General features: G+C 44.6%; 1 protein-coding gene across 1 annotated transcript in view; it reads left to right on the top strand.

Moving 5' to 3' along the window:
- The window catches only part of LOC126470316 (uncharacterized), a 219,869-nt gene extending 200,852 nt beyond the window's left edge, over nt 1-19,017 (top strand). The window contains exons 4-5 of the mRNA XM_050098092.1: nt 7,112-8,470; nt 16,334-19,017. Coding sequence (XP_049954049.1) covers nt 7,112-8,470; nt 16,334-16,681 — 1,707 coding nt within the window. The 3' untranslated portion in view covers nt 16,682-19,017. The remainder of the gene's footprint in view (nt 1-7,111; nt 8,471-16,333) is intronic.
- The last annotated feature ends 975 nt before the right edge of the window (nt 19,018-19,992 follow it).

The following is a 19,992-nucleotide window of genomic DNA, read 5'->3' on the forward strand; positions in this document are numbered from 1 at the left end:
CGCTCAAAGTCCGTCAACTGCACATACGGTTCACGTCCACGCTGTCGCGGCATGCTACCAGTGTTGAAGACTGCGATGTAGCTCCGTATGCCACGGCAATCTGGCTGACACTGACGGCGGCGGTGCACAAATGCTGCGCAGCTAGCGCCATTCGACGGCCAACACCGCGGTTCCTGGTGTGTCCGCTGTGCCGTGCGTGTGATCATTGCTTGTACAGCCCTCTCGCAGTGTCCGGAGCAAGTATGGTGGGTCTGACACACCGGTGTCAATGTGTTCTTTTTTCCATTTCCAGGAGTGTATATTCGTGATGACATTTGTTAACTAAGAGTCACCTGATCATAGGAGAAGTTGTAGGAAGTAGGGTTCACAAAGGGAAGTCGATATCACAAAGCTAAACGCTTGTTCAGATTCAAACCAACATAGAATCGTATTGTAATGTAACTCTTCAAAGACAAAGAAAATTAATATGAAATACTGAAGACAATAATGCCGGCCTCCGCCATCGCGAGATGGCGACAGGAATAGCATCTAGCCATCCTCCTCCACTAAAATTGCCAAATCCGGATTAACATACCCATCCCGTGAAGACGCAGGATAAGGCCAGGAAACAGAGGAAAACAGATGGACGATAAATGGTAAAATTGTAGGCAGAAGGGAATTCGAAGAAAGAGTGAAATATAAGGGAAAGGACAGGAGCTCTTGATAACTAATTGATACATGCTTCAGCATTACTCCGTGTACATTCACGAGAAGCAAATCATTATTTGGAAGGGACTTTGCAGGAAAAACAGTATCCTCTGGTATGTTGCGACAGATTTCGGATACATCGTAAAATACGCCACCAATCGAAGAGGAGAAAAAAGTTTTCAGAAGATTCCATCTTCTCTTAAAACATAACCATTTAAATGCTGCAGCCGAATGGCTCGTGCGTAAAATGCTGTGATTATTAGCATCGCAGGTGATACATGCGGAAGATCATCACACGTCTATCATCGTGGTTTAAGCGTACTTCGCTCCCCCAGGGTGTCCCGGCCCTTGCAGTGCTACTTCCCTTTCTGTGGTAGCAAGTCTATCCTGGTTTTTTTTTCCCCCTCTGCATTGTAATTGGATGGTCTTCGTATCCAAAATCATTAACAAAATCAAAACATGATCGGCACTAAGTTGTTCTGTCCTCAGACACTTTCTACAACTTCTCACTTCTCGCTATACAGTCTCCATTGTTGGGTTGGATATACGATTCCTCTTCCAAATCTTAAGGAAGAGTGGATCGTGCAGGGGAGGTCGCCCAACGTGGTGTACATCCCTCTTTTTGTGCTTGTCTATCTTCACATCCTTAATTTATATCACAGGTGACGATCCCATTGTGAGGGGGGAGGAGAGGAGTCGTAAAGTATCTGCACGGCGGTGCCCCCCTCCCCCCCCCCCCCTCCTGCCCACACAAGGGTCGTACTATGGGTGCGTAACCTGTAAAACTCCACACATACACGAAGGCGTCTGTGCCCTTCGTGGCTAGGGCACGGGGACGCAAAGCGATGGTTAATCAACCAGGTTGTTGTTGCTTCTTACCCTTCACACCCCCAAGAGATACCGACAGCATGATACTCCAGTGAACCTATAGCAGTTCCTTCCACTACCCAACTGAGCTGCAACATCTCTTACGCATTTCCCTAGCTTTATGCACTGCCCTTAGTTCCCAGCATTGTGTGAACCCTATAATAATAAGGCTGACTATGACAGAACATCGGGTGTTTGCATGTATGGTCTACTGTCAACAAGTCACTTCACACAACCTTGGAGGATGTGGCTGTTCATGTGAAGAAATGTCTGGATTTTACTGTTAATAATGTGTATCTCTCTCACTGACAGTGAACTGTCACAGAATGTTATCTGCACTGCTTTTTCGTCTCCTCCTCCTCCCCCCTCTCCTCCTCCTCCCCCCTCCCTCATTTTGGGTAACTTCAACGGCCACAACCCTTTGTGGGTTGGAACTAAAACCAGTGATGGTTGTAAATCTATCGAAACTGATCTTTGCATTTTCGACCCCGGTCTTCTTCCCTCCATTCATCTTGGAGTCCACGGTGACCTGTGTGACTGTGATAATTTACGATCAACCTGTCCCTTCCTGAGCATCACCTACCTGAGATGGTCTCTCAACAACACTGAATGGAATGCCTTTGCCTCAGCTGTCGCTCTTTGCACCCCACCAAGTGGAGGTATTGATGTGGCTGCCAAGAGCACAACTGCAGCCATTCCATCGGCAGCGGAGTTAGTAGTCCCCTCTCTCTTTGTATTCTCCCACCGCCAACCTCCAGTTGGAAAACAGTACCTTGTACCTTGATGAACTTCAGAAATCGCTATACCTATTAGAGAGCACAGATGGGCTATCCTACAGCCTAAGCAGACATTCATCAATGTAGCACCCCAGTGCCTTTAAACAGATCTGTCCCTGGGTTCATCACCGAATAAAACGACAGAAACAAGAATGCTGGGAACGGTTTGTTACTAGGCCGATTATTCTGTGGACACCAGTCCCCCGCAAGTGCACCCAGTGTCTCCCTTAATGTCATTGTCTATACCGACACAGATGCTGTATACTGAACATTTTGTTCTGCATTATGCTCAAGCCTCTGCATTTGATAATTATCAGCTTACATTTCGTGTCCTCAAACTGCAGATGGAGTGAACCCACTTCGTTTCACTACATGTTACCTAGCGCCATATAACACTACGGTCAGTGAGTGGAATGCCTTAGTGCCTTTTCCCTTTATCCCTTCGCCCTTACGCGGCTCAAGGGTCAGACTGCACCCACAGCAAAACATGACAGTGTTTAATAAAGGATACCTTCTAAACACTATGGGCTGCACTTGAAATATTTACTTTCCAACTTGTATTTAGGTGTGTAGACCATAGTCAGTGGCATTTGATACAGAGGAACAAACAACTATATGTAAATACATTTTACAACAGAACTACTGTATACATAATAGCGGAAATAAAAGCCCACGTACATCTTGTAACTCTATAGCAGTGACATGCATGTCAGTTAGGAAGGATATCATATTCTATCCTATCATATTCATTGACATATGTTTCATTTCTGTAGAGATACGTAATGTAAGTAGACTCATACTTCTGCTATTGTATATACTGTATATACTGTTGAAATTGATGTATGTTCTGTCGTTTTTGTCTGTCACATGCAGTAGATGAGTTATTTACGCGACTACCAGTTCGACAAATAAACATTTAAAGCGTAACTCATGGTGTTAATAAGACGATCTTTAATAGTTATCTCAATTCTACCAATTGGTGGATAGCCAACTTCACGTCCTTGCCATTTTCAAATGTATGTGGAGCAAGGGTGTGTTTTCATGTCAGTGGTGAGAGAGCGTGGTCGTCCTGGTACTGAAACTGGGTGAACATCCCTTGAGATGGACAGATATCGCCCAGTAAGTCTTTTACTAATGTTCTCTGCAAGTTGGTCGAATGCATGGTGAGCCAACATCTGTGTTGGTACCTAAAGTTTTGGGGTCTTTAGTCTCCGTCCATGGGTGGTTTTCACTAAGGCTGTTCTACTTGTGACAATTTCGTCTGCCTGGAATCAGCTGTTAGGTCAGTTTTTGCCCAATGCCAACACACATCACCGTCTTCAGCTTACAAAACGCTTAAGACACCACATGGTCCACTCCTGATTTTTGTCTGTGCCATGTGAAAGGCGCTGTCCTGCGCCCTCACCCATGGCTTCTGGCTTCCAGCCACCAAGGCATGCATCATAAACTTCTGTCGCCATTGTTCTGTCCTTCCACAACCAGAACTCTACCTCGATGATCAACTGCTCAGTGTGATGGAATCTTCAGCCTTTTTGGGACTGGTATTCGATGTCCGACAGATGTCACTTCGCCAACTAAGGTGATCGTGCTGGTCACACCTTAGTACACTTCGCTGCGTCAGTAACATAAGCAGGGGTGCAGACCACTCTACCTCTTTGCGACTTCACAAAGCTCTGATCCTGTCCCACCTGTCACCTCTTGTCAGGGAACAATCGCGTGCGCCGGCCGGAGTGGCCGAGCGGTTCTAGGCGCGACAGTCTGGAACCGCGCTACCGAAACGGTCACAGGTTTGAATCCTGCCTCGGGCATGGATGTGTGTGATGTCCTTAGGTTAGTTAGGTTTAAGTAGTTCTAAGTTCTAGGGGCTGATGACCTCAGCAGTTAAGTCCCATAGTACTCAGAGACATTTGAACCATATTTGAACAATCGCGTGCACCCTCAGGATGTGTACCGCGACATCGGATCTGTCTCGACCTATTCTTTGAACCAAAAGGCTGATTTGACCCCATGGTTTCTCGCCATTTGTTCCTGGCTGTCCTTCATTTCTGGGTTACAAAGTGGTATACACTGACGGCTCTATGGTCGACAGACGAACTGGTTTTGCCGACAAGTGCAAGGTACAGTGAACTAATTTCCCTGTCGAGCGGATGCAGTGCTTTCACTGCAGAATTGTTGGACATCATGTGAGTCCTCAGTCACTTTTGTTCTTGATTTTTGCACTGGCGGTACATTCTTAATCGGCCGTCCCACCCAAAGTAGTCTTCTCGCTATCGACTGTTCCTACACTCGACACCCAATGGTTGTCACCATCCAGTATCTCCTGTCTGATTTTCATCAAGCTGGATGGTCGGTCGTCTTTGTCTGGACCACAGGTCACGTTAGGGTCGTAGGGAACGAACGACCTGACCATTTAGCCACGTAAGCTACCAGGATGTCAATTTAGGAGGTTGGGGTTCTGGTACCAGACCTTTCGTCAGTTTGAGGCTCGGAACACGAATAGCTGTGCCCTGGTTTCTCTGTACTACTAGCAGGAAGGTGGACCACGACCACTGGTAGTATTCCCTTCGTGATTTTTCATAGAAAATCTACAGTTTAATTGACTTCGCATTGGCCACAAAAAGCTCGCCTACAGTCAAGTCAAGCGACATGAGGCACCACCCCACTGTCGGTTTGGCGTCTGTCTGATGGTGGCCCACGTCGTACTCGACTGTCCCAATTTGATCACCTTACAGCGAAACCTTCAACTTGCTGACACACTGCCTCTAGTGCTAGCGGACGATGCCACACCAGCTGTTAGAGTTTTACGTTTTTCCCATGTTTAAACTCCTCTCTGTGAGGTAGGACACATTGCCCTCGTCATCCTTTTGAGGTTCCCCGTCACCTGCTCCAACCCAGGGGGCCCATGGTTGCCGTTGCCCAGTGGCCCGGCCTGATCCTGCTCTTCCCACCTCTAATTCTTCTTATTTTTTTACGTCTGTAGTTTGTTACTGTCATCTCTCTTGAGATTACATTAACTTTTTGCATTCTAGTTTTTCTTGTGATAATGGAGAGTGAGGAAACACTGGTCGAATTCAGAGGATGCGTCTCACATCACATGACATGTCCCAGGGGCCTCCAGCTGCTTTCTGCGCGGAGCAACTCACCCACCTACACACTCACCGCTTTCTCACTACTTCTTGCTTCTGTCTAGCGGATTTATTGATACTCTGTTACTATTGGGTTCTTCAGGCTTTGACTGTGTCCTTACTGTCGGGGACGTTCCCCAGCTTGACGCTTATGGGCAGGAGAGACTGATGACGTCATAATTTGGGCACTTTAACCCTATCTGCACTGCAATCACAACTTTTAATACATTCTCCATATACATTTGTAAAGACAGACAATGGCGATAAATTAGCGAGCAATTTGCGTTTATCATTTTGTAATGTGATTTATTCTATAGTTCGCTAAAGAAAACTACAGAATTTGTTGATTCGCTACGAGTCAGCCCTGTCCATTGTCCGTAATTACAGAAGCTATTTTCGCAACTTTTCGAGTCCAGGAAAATGTATCCCTTGCAATATTTTTATTACAGGACTAGGTCCTTGACTTTTGATTTGCGTTCCTTTGTCTTCCAGCATTTCTAACAGAACAGACGCAGTTACTAGAAATAGATACTCTGTAATATTGTCTCTGCAATCTGAGAGTAAACAGACAATTCATCTGAATAAGTAATTATTTGATGAATAATTTATTGGAAATACTATGCGGATAAAATGTCAAAGATTAGAATCTCGTCGGGTTAATCTGTTTGCACGTATCACGAATTGAAAATGTGAAACTATGGGAAGAATTACTGAAGTAACAGTGTAATCTATCTTCGACTAGGAACAGTGTTAGCTGAAATACATGAACCTCTGAACAGCCTTATCATTCTCTATGCCGCGCGGGATTAGCCGAGCGGTCTCAGGCGCTGCAGTCATGGACTGTGCGGATGGTCCCGGCGGAGGTTCGAGTCCTCCCACGGGCATGGGTGTGTGTGTTTGTCCTTAGGATAATTTAGGTTAAGTAGTGTGTAAGCTTAGGGACAGATGACTTTAGCAGTTAAGCCCCATAAGATTTCACACACATTTGAACATTTGAACATCATTCTCTATGTCCAGAATACATCCATCCCACATGAAGACAATCTTTCCATCCTTTCTGAATGATCGATCAGACTGCATCCTTCTGATCAGCATCCTTGACTCTAAATCACGGTACTTTACAGCTTATCTTCTACGGTAGTAAGTTGGTAACTTATTACTAAGACGTTTTAGCAGCTCATGTGTTAAATCCGGACGATAGATAACAATGTGCAGAAAGAAATAAATTTCAACAGTCTCCATTGCAAGATTTTAAGTCAGAGACAGAGAAATTCCAGTTGTACATAAATATTTTCCTTTAAGACTCGGTTGAGAGTATAATGAAACGTACAGTTTCAGTAAAGGGTCACTTCCACGTGTTTGGCTATGACAGCACCGTACCATAGAGGATATATATACTTCCTTTCATACAGTGTGGCAAGGAAGAACTACTTGAGATGGTACTTCACACTTGTCAGTACTAAAAGTACGGATTCATGACACATCTGGGCAGAGTAAGAAGCAGTTTAGTATTGTCCAGTTGATTGTTTACTCAAAAGTAATGGTTCGAACAGCGGGAGGTTTTGTGTAATTCACAGTCATTTGCCAGTACTACATATGGCTATTGATACAGTAATTCTATAAGTTATGAGAATAAATGTATTTTCTTTCTTACAGGCGCTAGAGATTGCAAGGCTACGTAGAGCAGCGAGAAGAACAAAGACGTTATCTTTACCCATCGAAAATTCCAACTCGCCTGGCTCCGCCTTAGCCACTGAAGAATCTCCGAAATGGAATGGACACCACGATTCACTGGAGTCCCTTTCTTCAAAAACGTCGGAAAGTGACACTGCTGTTGCCCTTAAACCGGCTGAGCCTACTAACAGTATTCTGAAAGAAGAACGCGACGAGAGTTGCCAGACGGAGGAGCACGATCACAGCTATCTCGGGCGGCACGAGGATTTTGCGGACAGAGATCTGTACAAAGTGTACAATCACAATCCTGTCCTGGAATGTGTCAATCAAATACTACTTCGTGACCAGGACGAAGGAGACGCTCACGAATACAAATTCTCTAACAGGGATAAGCTGAATGAAAAGGAAAGGAGGGTGAAATTCACGTATACGTGCTCCAGCATCGAAGAAGAACAAGAAGACCAGGAAGAACACGATGGCGTTATGGAAAACGCGAATGAAAAGTCTCAGGCACCTGTAGGAGCTGCAACGCTGGAAAATCTGACAGAGAAGAAAAATGAGGAGGAATTCGATATTGTGAAGGAGGTGGAGAAAGTAGCAGCATTGCACAAGAAGGCTACCGAACTGAAGCTCGAACAGATGAGGTGGGCAATAAAGGAGAAGACACCGTCGCCCCCTACAAAAGCTCAGCATCTGGAAGAAAAAGCCTGTTTAATGATGTCGAGTCAAGGTCTCACTTTGGTCAGGAATGTGGAACTGGAAGAGGTGGACAAAAACGAAGCTCGCCAAATTGATGAGAAGTCCGTCGAAACGCTTAAAAAGGAAGTGGGTAAGTCTGTTCTGAAGGAAGAAAATACAAAAGTAGCAAACGATTGCCCGGCGGCAGACAGTGGACGGAAAGAGGTTGAGAAGCTAAGCTGTGTCGATCAGAAAACGGGCTCGAGCAGTCTGAAGGACAGCAAGGCGACCTCGGCGCTGCCCAAGAGACCTATTCCCCCGGCGCTGCCTCCGAAACCGCCACAGCTGGGCAGTCTCTTGCTGATGCGGCGCCAGGGCAAGCTGGGGCCGGCGCGCGTCGGGATGTCGCAGGGATACGGCCAGGACTACTACGCGCCTCGCCAGCTGCAACTTCAGCGCCAGATCCTGAGCAACGGCAGCCTGGCCGTGGCGCGCGCGCACGACGACGCAGCGGCAGCGGCAGCGGCTGGCGCGGCGCGGCCTGCGCGCCAGCTGGCGCCGGACGACGTCTCGGCCATCAGAGTCGGCTGCTCCGTCTCCTCGCTCATCACAGGCTCCGCCGGCGGCAGCATCGTCACCGAGCTCACTCGCGGACAAGCCCAGGTAACTGCAGCTCATTTTGGGCCATATGATCAATATGTAAATCACTCAGCCCATCGTAATTAAAGAACCTTCAACATCGCAGCGCGTCGGCAATCGTTGGTTAATATATTAAAAAACTAAAAACCCGCCTCGATTGCGAAAAAAGCACCTAGTGTTTACCCAGGTTTCGGCGTAGATAACTACACCTTCCTCAGAAGAACAATAAAACCCACAAGTGCCTAAGAAGACCTTTGTCAATGATTACAAGAACACCATAGCTATACAGTTATAAACGAAAAAGAAAAGGAAAAAACAAACAGTACATATGTACAAAGTCAAAACCACTACTTAACTTAATAGTGTACGCTCCACCTCACACCGGCCTATGTTCGATGGGCCATGACTCGCCATAAACCGCAGCTACAAATGGTCGCTCACTTACAAGCACGACCCGCTACGTATGCACATGTGCAAGACAAGTGAAGTTACTTGAATGCGCATGCGCATACGAACACGAGAAAGATTATACATGGGTCAGGGCGCGGTTGGTCAAGCTGTTCATCTTTGTTTTTATCCTCATTTTCATTTTACGATGAAAGTGATTTTAGCCCGTTGAACACCTCCTAGCATGAGCAACCGGGTGCGGTTATTTTTAGGTTTCATCTCCAACTTAGCTCGTCACTTATTCTATCAATTCCATTTTTTGATATACGTTTATCCACGGTTGGGAATATATGGGCTATTTACCCCTGACCCATGTATAAACTTTCTCGTATTCGTATGCGCATGCGCATTCAAGTAACTTCATTTGTCTTGCGCATACGCATACGTAGCGGGTCGTGCTTGTAAGTGAGCGACCATTTGTAGCTGCGGTTTATGGCGGATCATGGCCCATCGAACATAGGCCGGTGTGAGTTGGAGCGTACACTATTAAGTTAAGTAGTGGTTTTGACTTTGTACATATGTACTGTTTGTGTTTTCCTTTTCTTTTTCGTTTATAACTGTATAGCTATGGTGTTCTTTTAGTCATTGACAAAGGTCTTCTTAGGCACTTGTGGGTTTTATTGTTCTTCTGAGGAAGGTGTAGTTATCTACGCCGAAAGCTGGGTAAACACTAGGTGCTTTTTTTTCGCAATCGAGGCGGGTTTTTAGTTTTTTAATACATCGTAATTAACGTCTTCTTTTACTCCCTTTATCATTCGACGTAGTTCTGCTGTACTGTTCTGTGGATATTAAAAATCAGTGCCCCAAAAAGATAAGTCCTATTTCAAAAGTTTAAACTTGTAAATAAACATATTAAGACATGCAGGCATTTTCCCCCACAGTTGCTGATTGATATGCTTTATCATGTGTATTAAAAAGAAAATTCTCTTGCAACTGAAAGTTGCAAGAGAATTATACATATGAGCGGTGCCGAGCGTGTCCGACAGAACAACCAACACTTGCGGTGAAGCAGCTACTACATATACATAAATGATTTGGACGAAAGGAATGGAAAGGAAACGGGATGGGAAAGACAGGGCATTGCGGCAATGCAACGGCGAGCGTTCAGAATTTGTCTGACCGGGACTCCAACCCGAATGTTCAGCTTCTCTAGAACGGTTGCCTTTAACCGTCTCCGCCATCTGGACACGTTTTCCGTCAGACCCAAATTCCTAACTTCCTGCTTGCCACACCGCAACGACTCCCGCCTATTAACGCCCTGCCCGCAGATTTTCGATTCCGCTAGGAGTTCGGACGCACGTATCAGACAGAAAAGACACCACTCATATCTATAGTGATTCTATGTGCGCGACGCTGTTAGATGAAAAATTTTCAGTGCGGATGCACAAGCAACGTCCGTACTCCTACAGGAATCAGAAATCTAAGAACAGAGGGTTTATGGGCCGAGGCCGTTGAAGTGCAACGAGCGAGAAATTGGGAATTTGGGTCTGACAGAAAGCTTGTCCAGATGGCCGAGGCGGTCAAGGCAGCCATCCGATCTAGAGAAGCGGAGCATCCGGTTTCGAGGCCCGGTCCGGCACAAATTTTGAGCTCCCGCCGTTGCATTGCCGCAATGCCCTGTGGGGCTGGAAATCATTATTTCCTTCCAAACTCTTTTCCCATCCCGTTTCCTTTCCATTCATTTCGCCCCAGTTATTGATTTTATTTTATTTGTGTACCAGACACGTTTCACCTATTCCTCCGAGGTGTTTTTAGCTGTCTACGATAAAAATAAAGTGCACTCCACATATTTTGATAGCTCGCTAGTGACTCTTGGCAGTTCATTTAAATATGTTGTATTTAGAGCTACATTATGATGTTTTTTACAATTAGATTAATTTTATTTGCATTTTTTGCAGCCATGGGTTATTTCTGTACCAAATGCACACAGTACAAGTTTCTTCCAACTGATACCACATTCAAAAACATCTCTGCACATAGCTTATACTACAGTAAACTGAACATTTTGTTGGTCAGATGATTCAGTACTGAGAGATCACAGCAGCTGTAGAGAATGAGAGAAGTGGGGTGTTCAGGTGGGGTTGGAGGAAGAGTGGGTGGTTTTTGGTTGGTGTGGTTTCCAGTACGGGTATCCCTGGTAGCTACCTAGCTAGCTTGTTCCGTATGACACACCAACGAAAGGCGTTCTCCGTTCTGTTTCGGCAGGCGCGATTTAGTGGTAACTATGCGGTCTGATTTTTAAAGTTGATCTCTGCACCTTCTACTGCTCAAAGCACTGCACGATGCCGCAATCGGTTTAAAGACACTGTTTGTTTATGTAAGGTTTCCCGTGTGCTCTAAACAACTAATAAGGAAAGAAGGAACGAACGAGTCACCTGCACCATGGAGATCCATACTGGCAACCAAATGAAGGGGCAGCTTAATGTATACAGCGTGATACCGAAGGCTGTGCGCAAATTGGAGCTGATAGAGTCGAAATGCTATTACTTTGTAATGGGAACTTCTGGTGTTAAAAGTAATTTTGAGCCACTGAAAGCTTTGGAATGTCCCGAACAAAAAAGACAATTAATGAATACACCCTTTAGTTGAGCAAACATGATTTACAGCTTCTGTGCACCCAAAACTACTTAGTGGTTAACCCCTGGTATCCGTGACACCAGTTAAACAGAAACTAACTCTTCTCGCTAGGACATTTTCAGGGTCTGAAGACGTTCGTGCGATGCGTGATGGATCAGTAGGTCGCACCAGAATTTTCAATGCCGGAATTGTGTGCCGGTTATTTTGAACACCTATAATGCACAACATTGTTGAGTAAATAGTACATGATCTCCAATGACATGGAGATGCGTGTGCGTAAATTGTCCTTGTTGTTCGGGAAGTTCCAAAACTGTCATTGGCTCAGGATTACTTCAAAGACTAAATGTTCCTATTCGGAAGTTTTTGACTTTCGACTCGTCTGCCAATCCCTTAACCCTTATGAATCATCCTGTTTACAAATATAATGAATCACCCTATTTACAGATATAATTGACTAAAATGGAACATACTTGACCATATCCAAACTTCGGCAAACAGGCACAACGACACATATGGAGATGTCACATCCAATAGTAGCGTAAATTCTCAGCACACTTATAAATGGTATAAATTCCTGAAACACGTCGTACTACGCATGAAAAAAGACAATTGGTGCAGTACTTGGTTTAAATTATTAGCTACACTGCCGAAGGCTTATCAAAAACTTCGGTCATCACCACCTTTGCAGTCGGAAGACTAACTCGATGCAGCCCTCCACACTTGTCCAGCTTATGCAAACCTCACCTGTCCATAACTTGATACAACACACACACACACACACACACACACACACACACACACACACACACACACACACTTAAATCTGCTTACTGTATTACAGCCTTGCTCTCTTGCTAAAATTTTAGCCACTATTCTCACTTCCATTAACAAAGCTGTTCTTCCTTAACGCCTCAGAATGTGTCCGTCAACAGATTCCTTACTTTAGTAAAGTTGTCATAAATTTTTTCTCCCCGTTTCGATTCAGAATCACCATACAAGGCTAAAATCCAGGCAAATACATTCAGACTTCCGGACATTTAAATACATATATTCAATGTTAATATATTTCTCTCTTTCAGGAACTTCTTACTGCTATTACCTGTCTGCATTTTATATCGTCTCTACTTCGGGCGTCTTCAGTTATTTTTATTTCCGATCAGCAAAAGTCGTCTACTTCTCGTTTCTCATATCCTAATTTAATTACCTCAGTATCGCATGGTTTAATTAGATTACATTCCATGGCCCTTGTTTTACTTTTGATAATGTCTATCTTATAACCTCCTTTGAAGATAGTACTCACTATGCTCAACTGTTCTTTGCTGTCCCACGCATAATGACAACGTCATCAGTAAACTTGAAACTTTTAATTTCTTCTCACACTACTTTCTTCCTAAATGTCGTTTGCTTAATGTGCAGATCGAATAGCACTGGAGATAGGCTACATTCAAGTCTCAATCCCTTCTAAACTACCGATTTCCTTTCGTGTCCTTCATCTCTTCCAAATGCAGTAAGTTTTTTGTACAAACTGCAGATAAACAGCTTTCTTCATGTTCCCCGTCGCTCCTTAATCCTTAGTTTCTTCTATGTTCTTGGAAATGTGGTCCGTCTATGCAATTAAATAAGTCTGTCTTGTATTATACGTGTTTCGCTTCTTTCTGTTTGTAAGGCGTGTGCAGTGACCTATAATACATAGGTCTTTTTTTGGTGTATAACTGCATTATACAATGATTCCGTGTATATTAATATATTAGTGTTTCGTTACTCTTACTGTTGCGTAAGAAAGAAATTTTGGAGCAAGTTTCGTAAGTCTGAGCTAATATTTCGTTCTACTTACGGTTTTGTGATATTTCATGTGTATCGCCATGAAGTTGTATTAAGTTGGCCTGTATACGCCAAGATGTCAGATTTTTTGCCGTTTTCGTACACATTTCAGTTGAAAACAACACTTTCAACGTGTGATGATTATGCGAATACGCTGTATATAATGTAGTTAGTGTTTTTTCGTTCGCCTTTTTTGTGTTTTTTATGTAGTTCGATATTATTTGTATGTTCATGTGTTAGTGTGGAGTGAGGCCTGCTCCGCGAAAAGGGGAGAATTTTGAGTGGAGGGAATACCAATGAAAGATTTAAGTGTTTGTGGTGGGAGGATAAGTAATACCTCACCATCACAGGCACGTAAATTTTTAAAAAAATTCTTCCAATATCACACTACATACAAACATAAACGAAAGGCGAATGGAAAAAACAAGAAATGTGTGCGAAAACGCCTATAATCTAAACGTGGTGTACACAGGCCAACAGAGTACATTGTAGAACGAACGACACATATGGAAATACTACAAAAATCATTAGTAGAACCAAATAACATCTAGAGCACAAGTTCTATAAGATTGATTCTGAGATAACAGTAAGAAAAAGAACTGTGACACTGTAACATGTGTAATCAATAGATAAAGTAGTTTTTATATACATAAACACCTGCTCAGACCACTGAAGATGCCTCACAAATAAAAAAAAGTGACATGGGTATGGCATAAAAAACTTCTCCTTTAGTTGCATAGACAGAGCTCATCTCCAAGAACATAGATAACCTTTCACTCCCCAATATTATCATTGCCACGTTCACACTTTCAAAGACAGAAGTAAACAATCGTACGGAGTTTCTTCCACCTTCCTTACATCTAGGCCGTGTCAACCTTTCGTTCGCGGACGTCGCTAAATTCTTGGGTCTTATGTTTGACAGAAAACTGTGCTGGTCCTCCCACGTTTCCTATCTTTCGGCTCGCTGTATGCGGTCCCTCAACACCCTCCGTGTCCTGAATGGTACCTCCTGGGCAGCGGACCGAGTGGTCCTTCTCCGCCTCTATCGCACCTTAGTGCCCTCGAAATTGGACTATGGAAGCATAGTTTACTCCTCTCCTCTCCTCTGCTCGGCCGTCTATTCTCCGGCGTCTCGACTCTGTCCACCACCGTGGATTATGTTTAGCGTCTGGATCTTTTTACACCAGCCCTGTGGAAAGCCTTTATGCTGTCCAGTCGGCGAGCTGTCCTTCTGAGCCGTTATGCTAGCCATCTGTCTTCCATACCTGATAATCCGGCCCATGACATTTTTTTCGACGCCTCCTTGGATTTAGGGTATGCAGGCCGCCCTTCCTCTCTGCTACCACCGGGAGTCCGCTTCCGTCAACTGCTACGTTCTCTTTCCTGCCACTTTCCTAAAACTTTCTTGACAACTTGGGATACAGCACCGCCTTGGCTCCTGCCCCGGACCTGCCTGCTCCGTAACCTTTGTCAGTTTCCCAAAGATGGTACCCCCTTCTCTTGTTTATCGTCGGGAATTTGCTGCTCTATGCGCACAAATGAAGGATGAAACATTTACACTGATGGCTCAAAAACATCATTTGGTGTTGGGAGCGCCTATATTGTTGGCGACACCCCTAATCGATTTCGGCTTCCCGACCGGTGTTCGGTTTTTACTGCGGAGCTTTACGCTGTTCTCCAGGCTGTCCAATACATCCGTCGCCATCAGCGGATACAGTATGTTATCTTTTCAGATTCTCTCAGCTCTCTACCCTGTCCACCCTCTGGTCCACCGGATTCAGGACTGCCTCCACTTGCTCCACTTGGGGGGCGTCTCTGTGGCGTTCCTCTGGATCCCAGGACATGTTGGGATCTGTGGAAACGAGGCGGCCGATATAGCGACCAAGTCTGCAGTCTCTCTTCTTCAGCCTGCTGTTCCCATGGTTCCCTTCGCCGATCTACAGAGTGTTTTATGTCGTCGTGTTGCTCTTTTATGGCATGCACATTGGTCGACAATTCCCAATAATAAATTGCGGGACATGAAAGCTCTTCCCTGTACTTGGACCTCTTCCTCCCGAATTCGTCGTCGGGAGGAGATAATTTTAACTGGACTCTGGATAGGGCACTGTCCTTATAGCCATCGACATCTTTTAAGTGGCGATCCTCCCCCGCTTTGTCCCCATTGCTCTCAACTGTGGACGGTGAGACACCTTTTACTTGAGTGCCCCTATTTTACTCCGTTACGCGTCCGTCTACAGCTGTCGCATGATATATCTTCCATTTTAGCAGATGACACGCGTTCAGCCGATCGCGTTCTCGAGTTTTAGTGTGAGATGACGTCAGTCATTTGAAGCTCTTTTTGGGGACAAACAGCCCCCCTTCTAGTGTTTTTTTAAGCTTTCCTTCCTTTTTTAGTTTCCCCATTTTTTTAGTTTCGCTCCCATTGTAGCTGGTTTCCAGTTTGGTTTTTTACCTTTTCCTAAGACACAGACCGGGCGCTAATGACCGTAGCAGTTTTGCGCCCTAAAACCATAACATGGCACGGATGTCGTCTTCTCTGTTGTTGTAGCGGTTTCTTCATTTTGGCGAACAGGTCGTAATAGCACAGACTCATATCGGGTAAATGGGGTGGATGTTTCAGTATCTCCCACCCCCACACACGCAGGAGCTTCTGCACGGGGTTCGTCGTGTGCAAAAGTCCATTGTCACGATGCGTGATGGGATGCAGTGCCAGAAGGAAACCTTGTTGCGCGCTGTGACCACGTGCCAGTTCAATCTTGATCACGCACGTTATTCGTGTTTCCTAAACATACTGTCACGGCGCTTGAACTGCCCTCCCGCACTTTCAGACGCAGCAGCTGACTCGCACAGCCGTCGCCGCCCACTGCACTACTTCAGCTGACTTCCTGCTATCAATTACAGAGAGCGGGCATGCCGTGTGACTCCCATCCATCACGTGACGGCCGTGTTGTCACTACTTCTTATCCAGCCTACGTGCAAATTTTCTCGGGAGAAAGCTTACACTGTCTGCCAAGTATGTGATTGGTGTGTGTGTGCCGGCAGGAGCAGGCGATGGTGGGTGACGACTCGCTGCTGCGGAGCAACTTCGAGGAGTTCCGGCTGGAGGAGGTGGACGTCGACGTGGGCCGCGCAGACGGCGACGGCGCCGAGGAGGCCCGCGCGCCGCCGTCACCGTCGCCGGCGCAGCTGCAGCAGCAGCAGCGCGACTCGTACGAGAGCTTCCTGGAGGCGACCGGGCTCAGCCAGAAGGCCATCCTCACTCCCAGCCGGCTGCTCTCCAACCACCGCAGCGTGCTCAAGCCCAAGGACGTGAAGCACCGCAGCCGCGTGCTGCGCGGCGACCGCAACTCGGCGCCGCTCGTGCGCTACTGGGTCGAGCCCTTCCTCTGAACTCCCGCCTGGCCTCCGCGGACAAGTGCTTTCAGCTGAGTCAACGGTGTTCCCGAGTTCTGTGCTGTTTCAGCTAGACCAAAACTGCTACCGGTAGCTCCATCTGCAGATAGGTAGGCACTGCCACTGATTCTGTAGCACCATTCTGTATCACTCTCCACCCTCCTTCAGCTAAACGAAGGGAAGCTTACAACTTGCACGTTCTTTAATGGAAATGCTGGTGCATTAGGTCACAGAATGAATCAAAACAGTCATAAGCTGAAGTTTCAGTGACTACTTTTTCCGCCCTCCTCCCTACCGTTTCTGAACATTTTACTACTCAAAGAAATGTTTACGTACTGATGAGCAAGTATGTCTGTGAATACACTACAAGCCGGTCGTTCCACATCCTAAACAATGTTGCGAATTTTCTTGAGGTGTTGCTGCTATGAAGCTTACGGACAGTAGAGGTTATTAAGACTGACTACAGACATCCCCTCACATCATTCTGAAGCGTGTCCTTGCTACTGTCGCTGCTTTTTCACAAACATTCTCATCGTAATATATTAGCACTTGCCCCTGTTGGTTACATAACATGACTACAGACATCCCCTCACATCATTCTGAAGCGTGTCCTTGCTACTGTCGCTGCTTTTTCACAAACATTCTCATCGTAATATATTAGCACTTGCCCCTGTTGGTTACATAACAATATTTCAATATCTTATATCTGTTACGCAGTTAATGCACGTTTTGTAATAAAATTAAAATGACTCTGAACCCTCTTCAGTTTTCTGGCAAAAAGAGTTTGAGACATTAGCTACTATAATAGCAAACATTATTTATGACAAATGTGGTTGTAGCAAGTGCTCTGCCTTGGTTATGGTCGCTTGTCCCTCTTAGGGAGCTCAGACTTTTCACTTGCCATTGCTGAAGTTAACGAGGTTCACTTTACAGTAATCTTCTCTCGTATGCTTTGCAAAAACGTCACTGTTCCTTTGTGTAGATACCTGATTAATGGTATTTAATACCAAACAGAATTGGTGAGAAGCACATTTGCAAATATATCGTAGAAAAGTGTTTTTTCAAAAGAAGGTACTTTTTGACTTTGATTTGATATTTGAAACGAAATTCCAGACAGGCTGGTTGCTGTCATTTATCGCCACCTGAAAAAAAAAAAAAACCTGGCTCCTATGTTGACTATTATAGCATCCAGATACACACATTGTTTATCTTCTATTATTAGACCAGCTACTATGTTTTAAATCGGCTGGAATGCAACAGTTTCTAAAACATCTCATGCATTGGACGACTCAGCTTGGCTGCAGATTTGAGTAACTATCTTAAGAAACTAATCTAATCGTCACCATACTGTCTGTCTAGTCAAGTAACGGTAAAATCTGTGGGGCTAAACCCGTGAACGTGTTCCTGGTCTCACTGCACCGTTTCGTTCGCTGCGGAACTATAAGGTGGAGGGTGACGAGCCCGTCGCCCCGGACGCGTTTTACCCACCCGAGAAAGCTTCCCCGTAATCAATTTGGTAACAGTCTGAGTGGATCTGGGACCACCCTGGAGAGACTGGAAACTCCCCGCTTCTACCCGGGATAGAAGCTGGGACCTCCAGGACTGCACTGCAACACTCTACCCGCTAGACCAATACGGTCACTCGTACTCGAATACAAGTATATTTCCTGATTTTCAAGCTGAGGAAAGTGATACAATAGGTGCTGAAAGTTTTGAAAGCATAATTACGGGCAAGATAATTTACTACTGCTATGTAACGAACCACTACCGTGTGCTATTTAATGAATGTGAACAAACTATATAGTGTGCGTGAAAAACACGCTTATTGACATCATTCTAAACTTAAATCTAAACATTTCTGTTGACTCTAGCATCAGTAAAACTACTCTTGGGACAGAAAGTTCTGTCTGGTAAATCTCTTGATCACCCGTAGGTGATAATCTTAGAAATGATGTGCAACGAAAATTACTATTTTGCCTGCTCTATAAGTAGAGTTTTAGATAATGCACGTTCTTCGGAATTTATTAATGCTACATTGTATGAACATGTAACTAATAATTAGTCAGTCAATATCGTTTTGTAAATATGTATGATAATCAGTTCGTTGATACCTTGTATGTAAGAGAATTATTTTTGTGTGTTCTGTTAAAAAGAATTTAGTGTGAAAACTGTTATCCAAAGAGAATATCTACCTGAATCACTGTTACACAAAGAAGTGAGTTAGTGGTCGCACCTTCAGAGGCAATATGCCATCACAGTTGTTTTTTCACGACAGATAGTAATTGACCTGTCACATTGATGAAAATATATAAATAAAGACTACGTCCAAAATATGTTTGATTTTAGTTGCCTTCCCAAAGTTATTCCTACTGCCTCGTCTAATTTACACGAATGATTTGTGTACCACGTGTAACTATGGATAAGAAAGTCTACTTGTCTAAGAGACTGTCAATCTATGAATTAAAAAATTAGAAATTTGCAATCTACATAGTTTGACTAATAAACGTGACACTTCTGCCGTGAATAGCACGGATACACGTTCAAGTCTGACAGCTTCAGTGTACTCTGCTCCTGACCAGTCAGTAAAGAGGTTTAGAGATTTCTTAATAATGATAAGGAAATAACTGTCATAAATTCGTCGATTATATCAGTCATCTGTGTAAAATATAGTCGGTAATCATTTGTACTGAGAAGATAACCTCAAGCAAATTGTGTATTAGGATTGATTATAAAATTTTTCGGAAATTTAAGCCGAAGGAAGTTGAACAGTATACTGCATAGCTCTTCCTTCAAAGGACATTGAACTCTAAACGAATGGTTCATCACAAGTTTTTCATGAACACAAGTTGCTCATCACACGCAAATTTAACTCTCTTAGAGAGTCGTCGTATTCCGAGAAGTCAGACAGCTGAGTTATACACCTTGATACGAACATCAGTTGCAAATCATTAAAGTAAAAATCTGAGAAATTAGAAAGGTATGTGGAGATACATTTTCTGTATTTCGATAAGAATGAAATAACTACACGGCATATGTTGTTGTTGTTGTTGTCTTCAGTCCTGAGACTGGTTTGATGCAGCTCTCCATGCTACTCTATCCTGTGCAAGCTTCTTCTATCTCCCAGTACCTACTGCAACCTACATCCTTCTGAATTTGTTTAGTGTATTCATCTCTTGGTCTGCCTCTACGATTTTTACCCTCCACGCTGCCCTCCTATACTAAATTGGTGATCCCTTGATGCCTCAGAACATGTCCTACCAACCGATCCCTTCTTCTAGTCAAGTTGTGCCACAAACTTCTCTTCTCCC

This window comes from Schistocerca serialis, chromosome 3 (assembly GCF_023864345.2).
Source record: "Schistocerca serialis cubense isolate TAMUIC-IGC-003099 chromosome 3, iqSchSeri2.2, whole genome shotgun sequence".
NCBI classification, from domain to species: Eukaryota; Metazoa; Arthropoda; class Insecta; order Orthoptera; family Acrididae; genus Schistocerca; species Schistocerca serialis.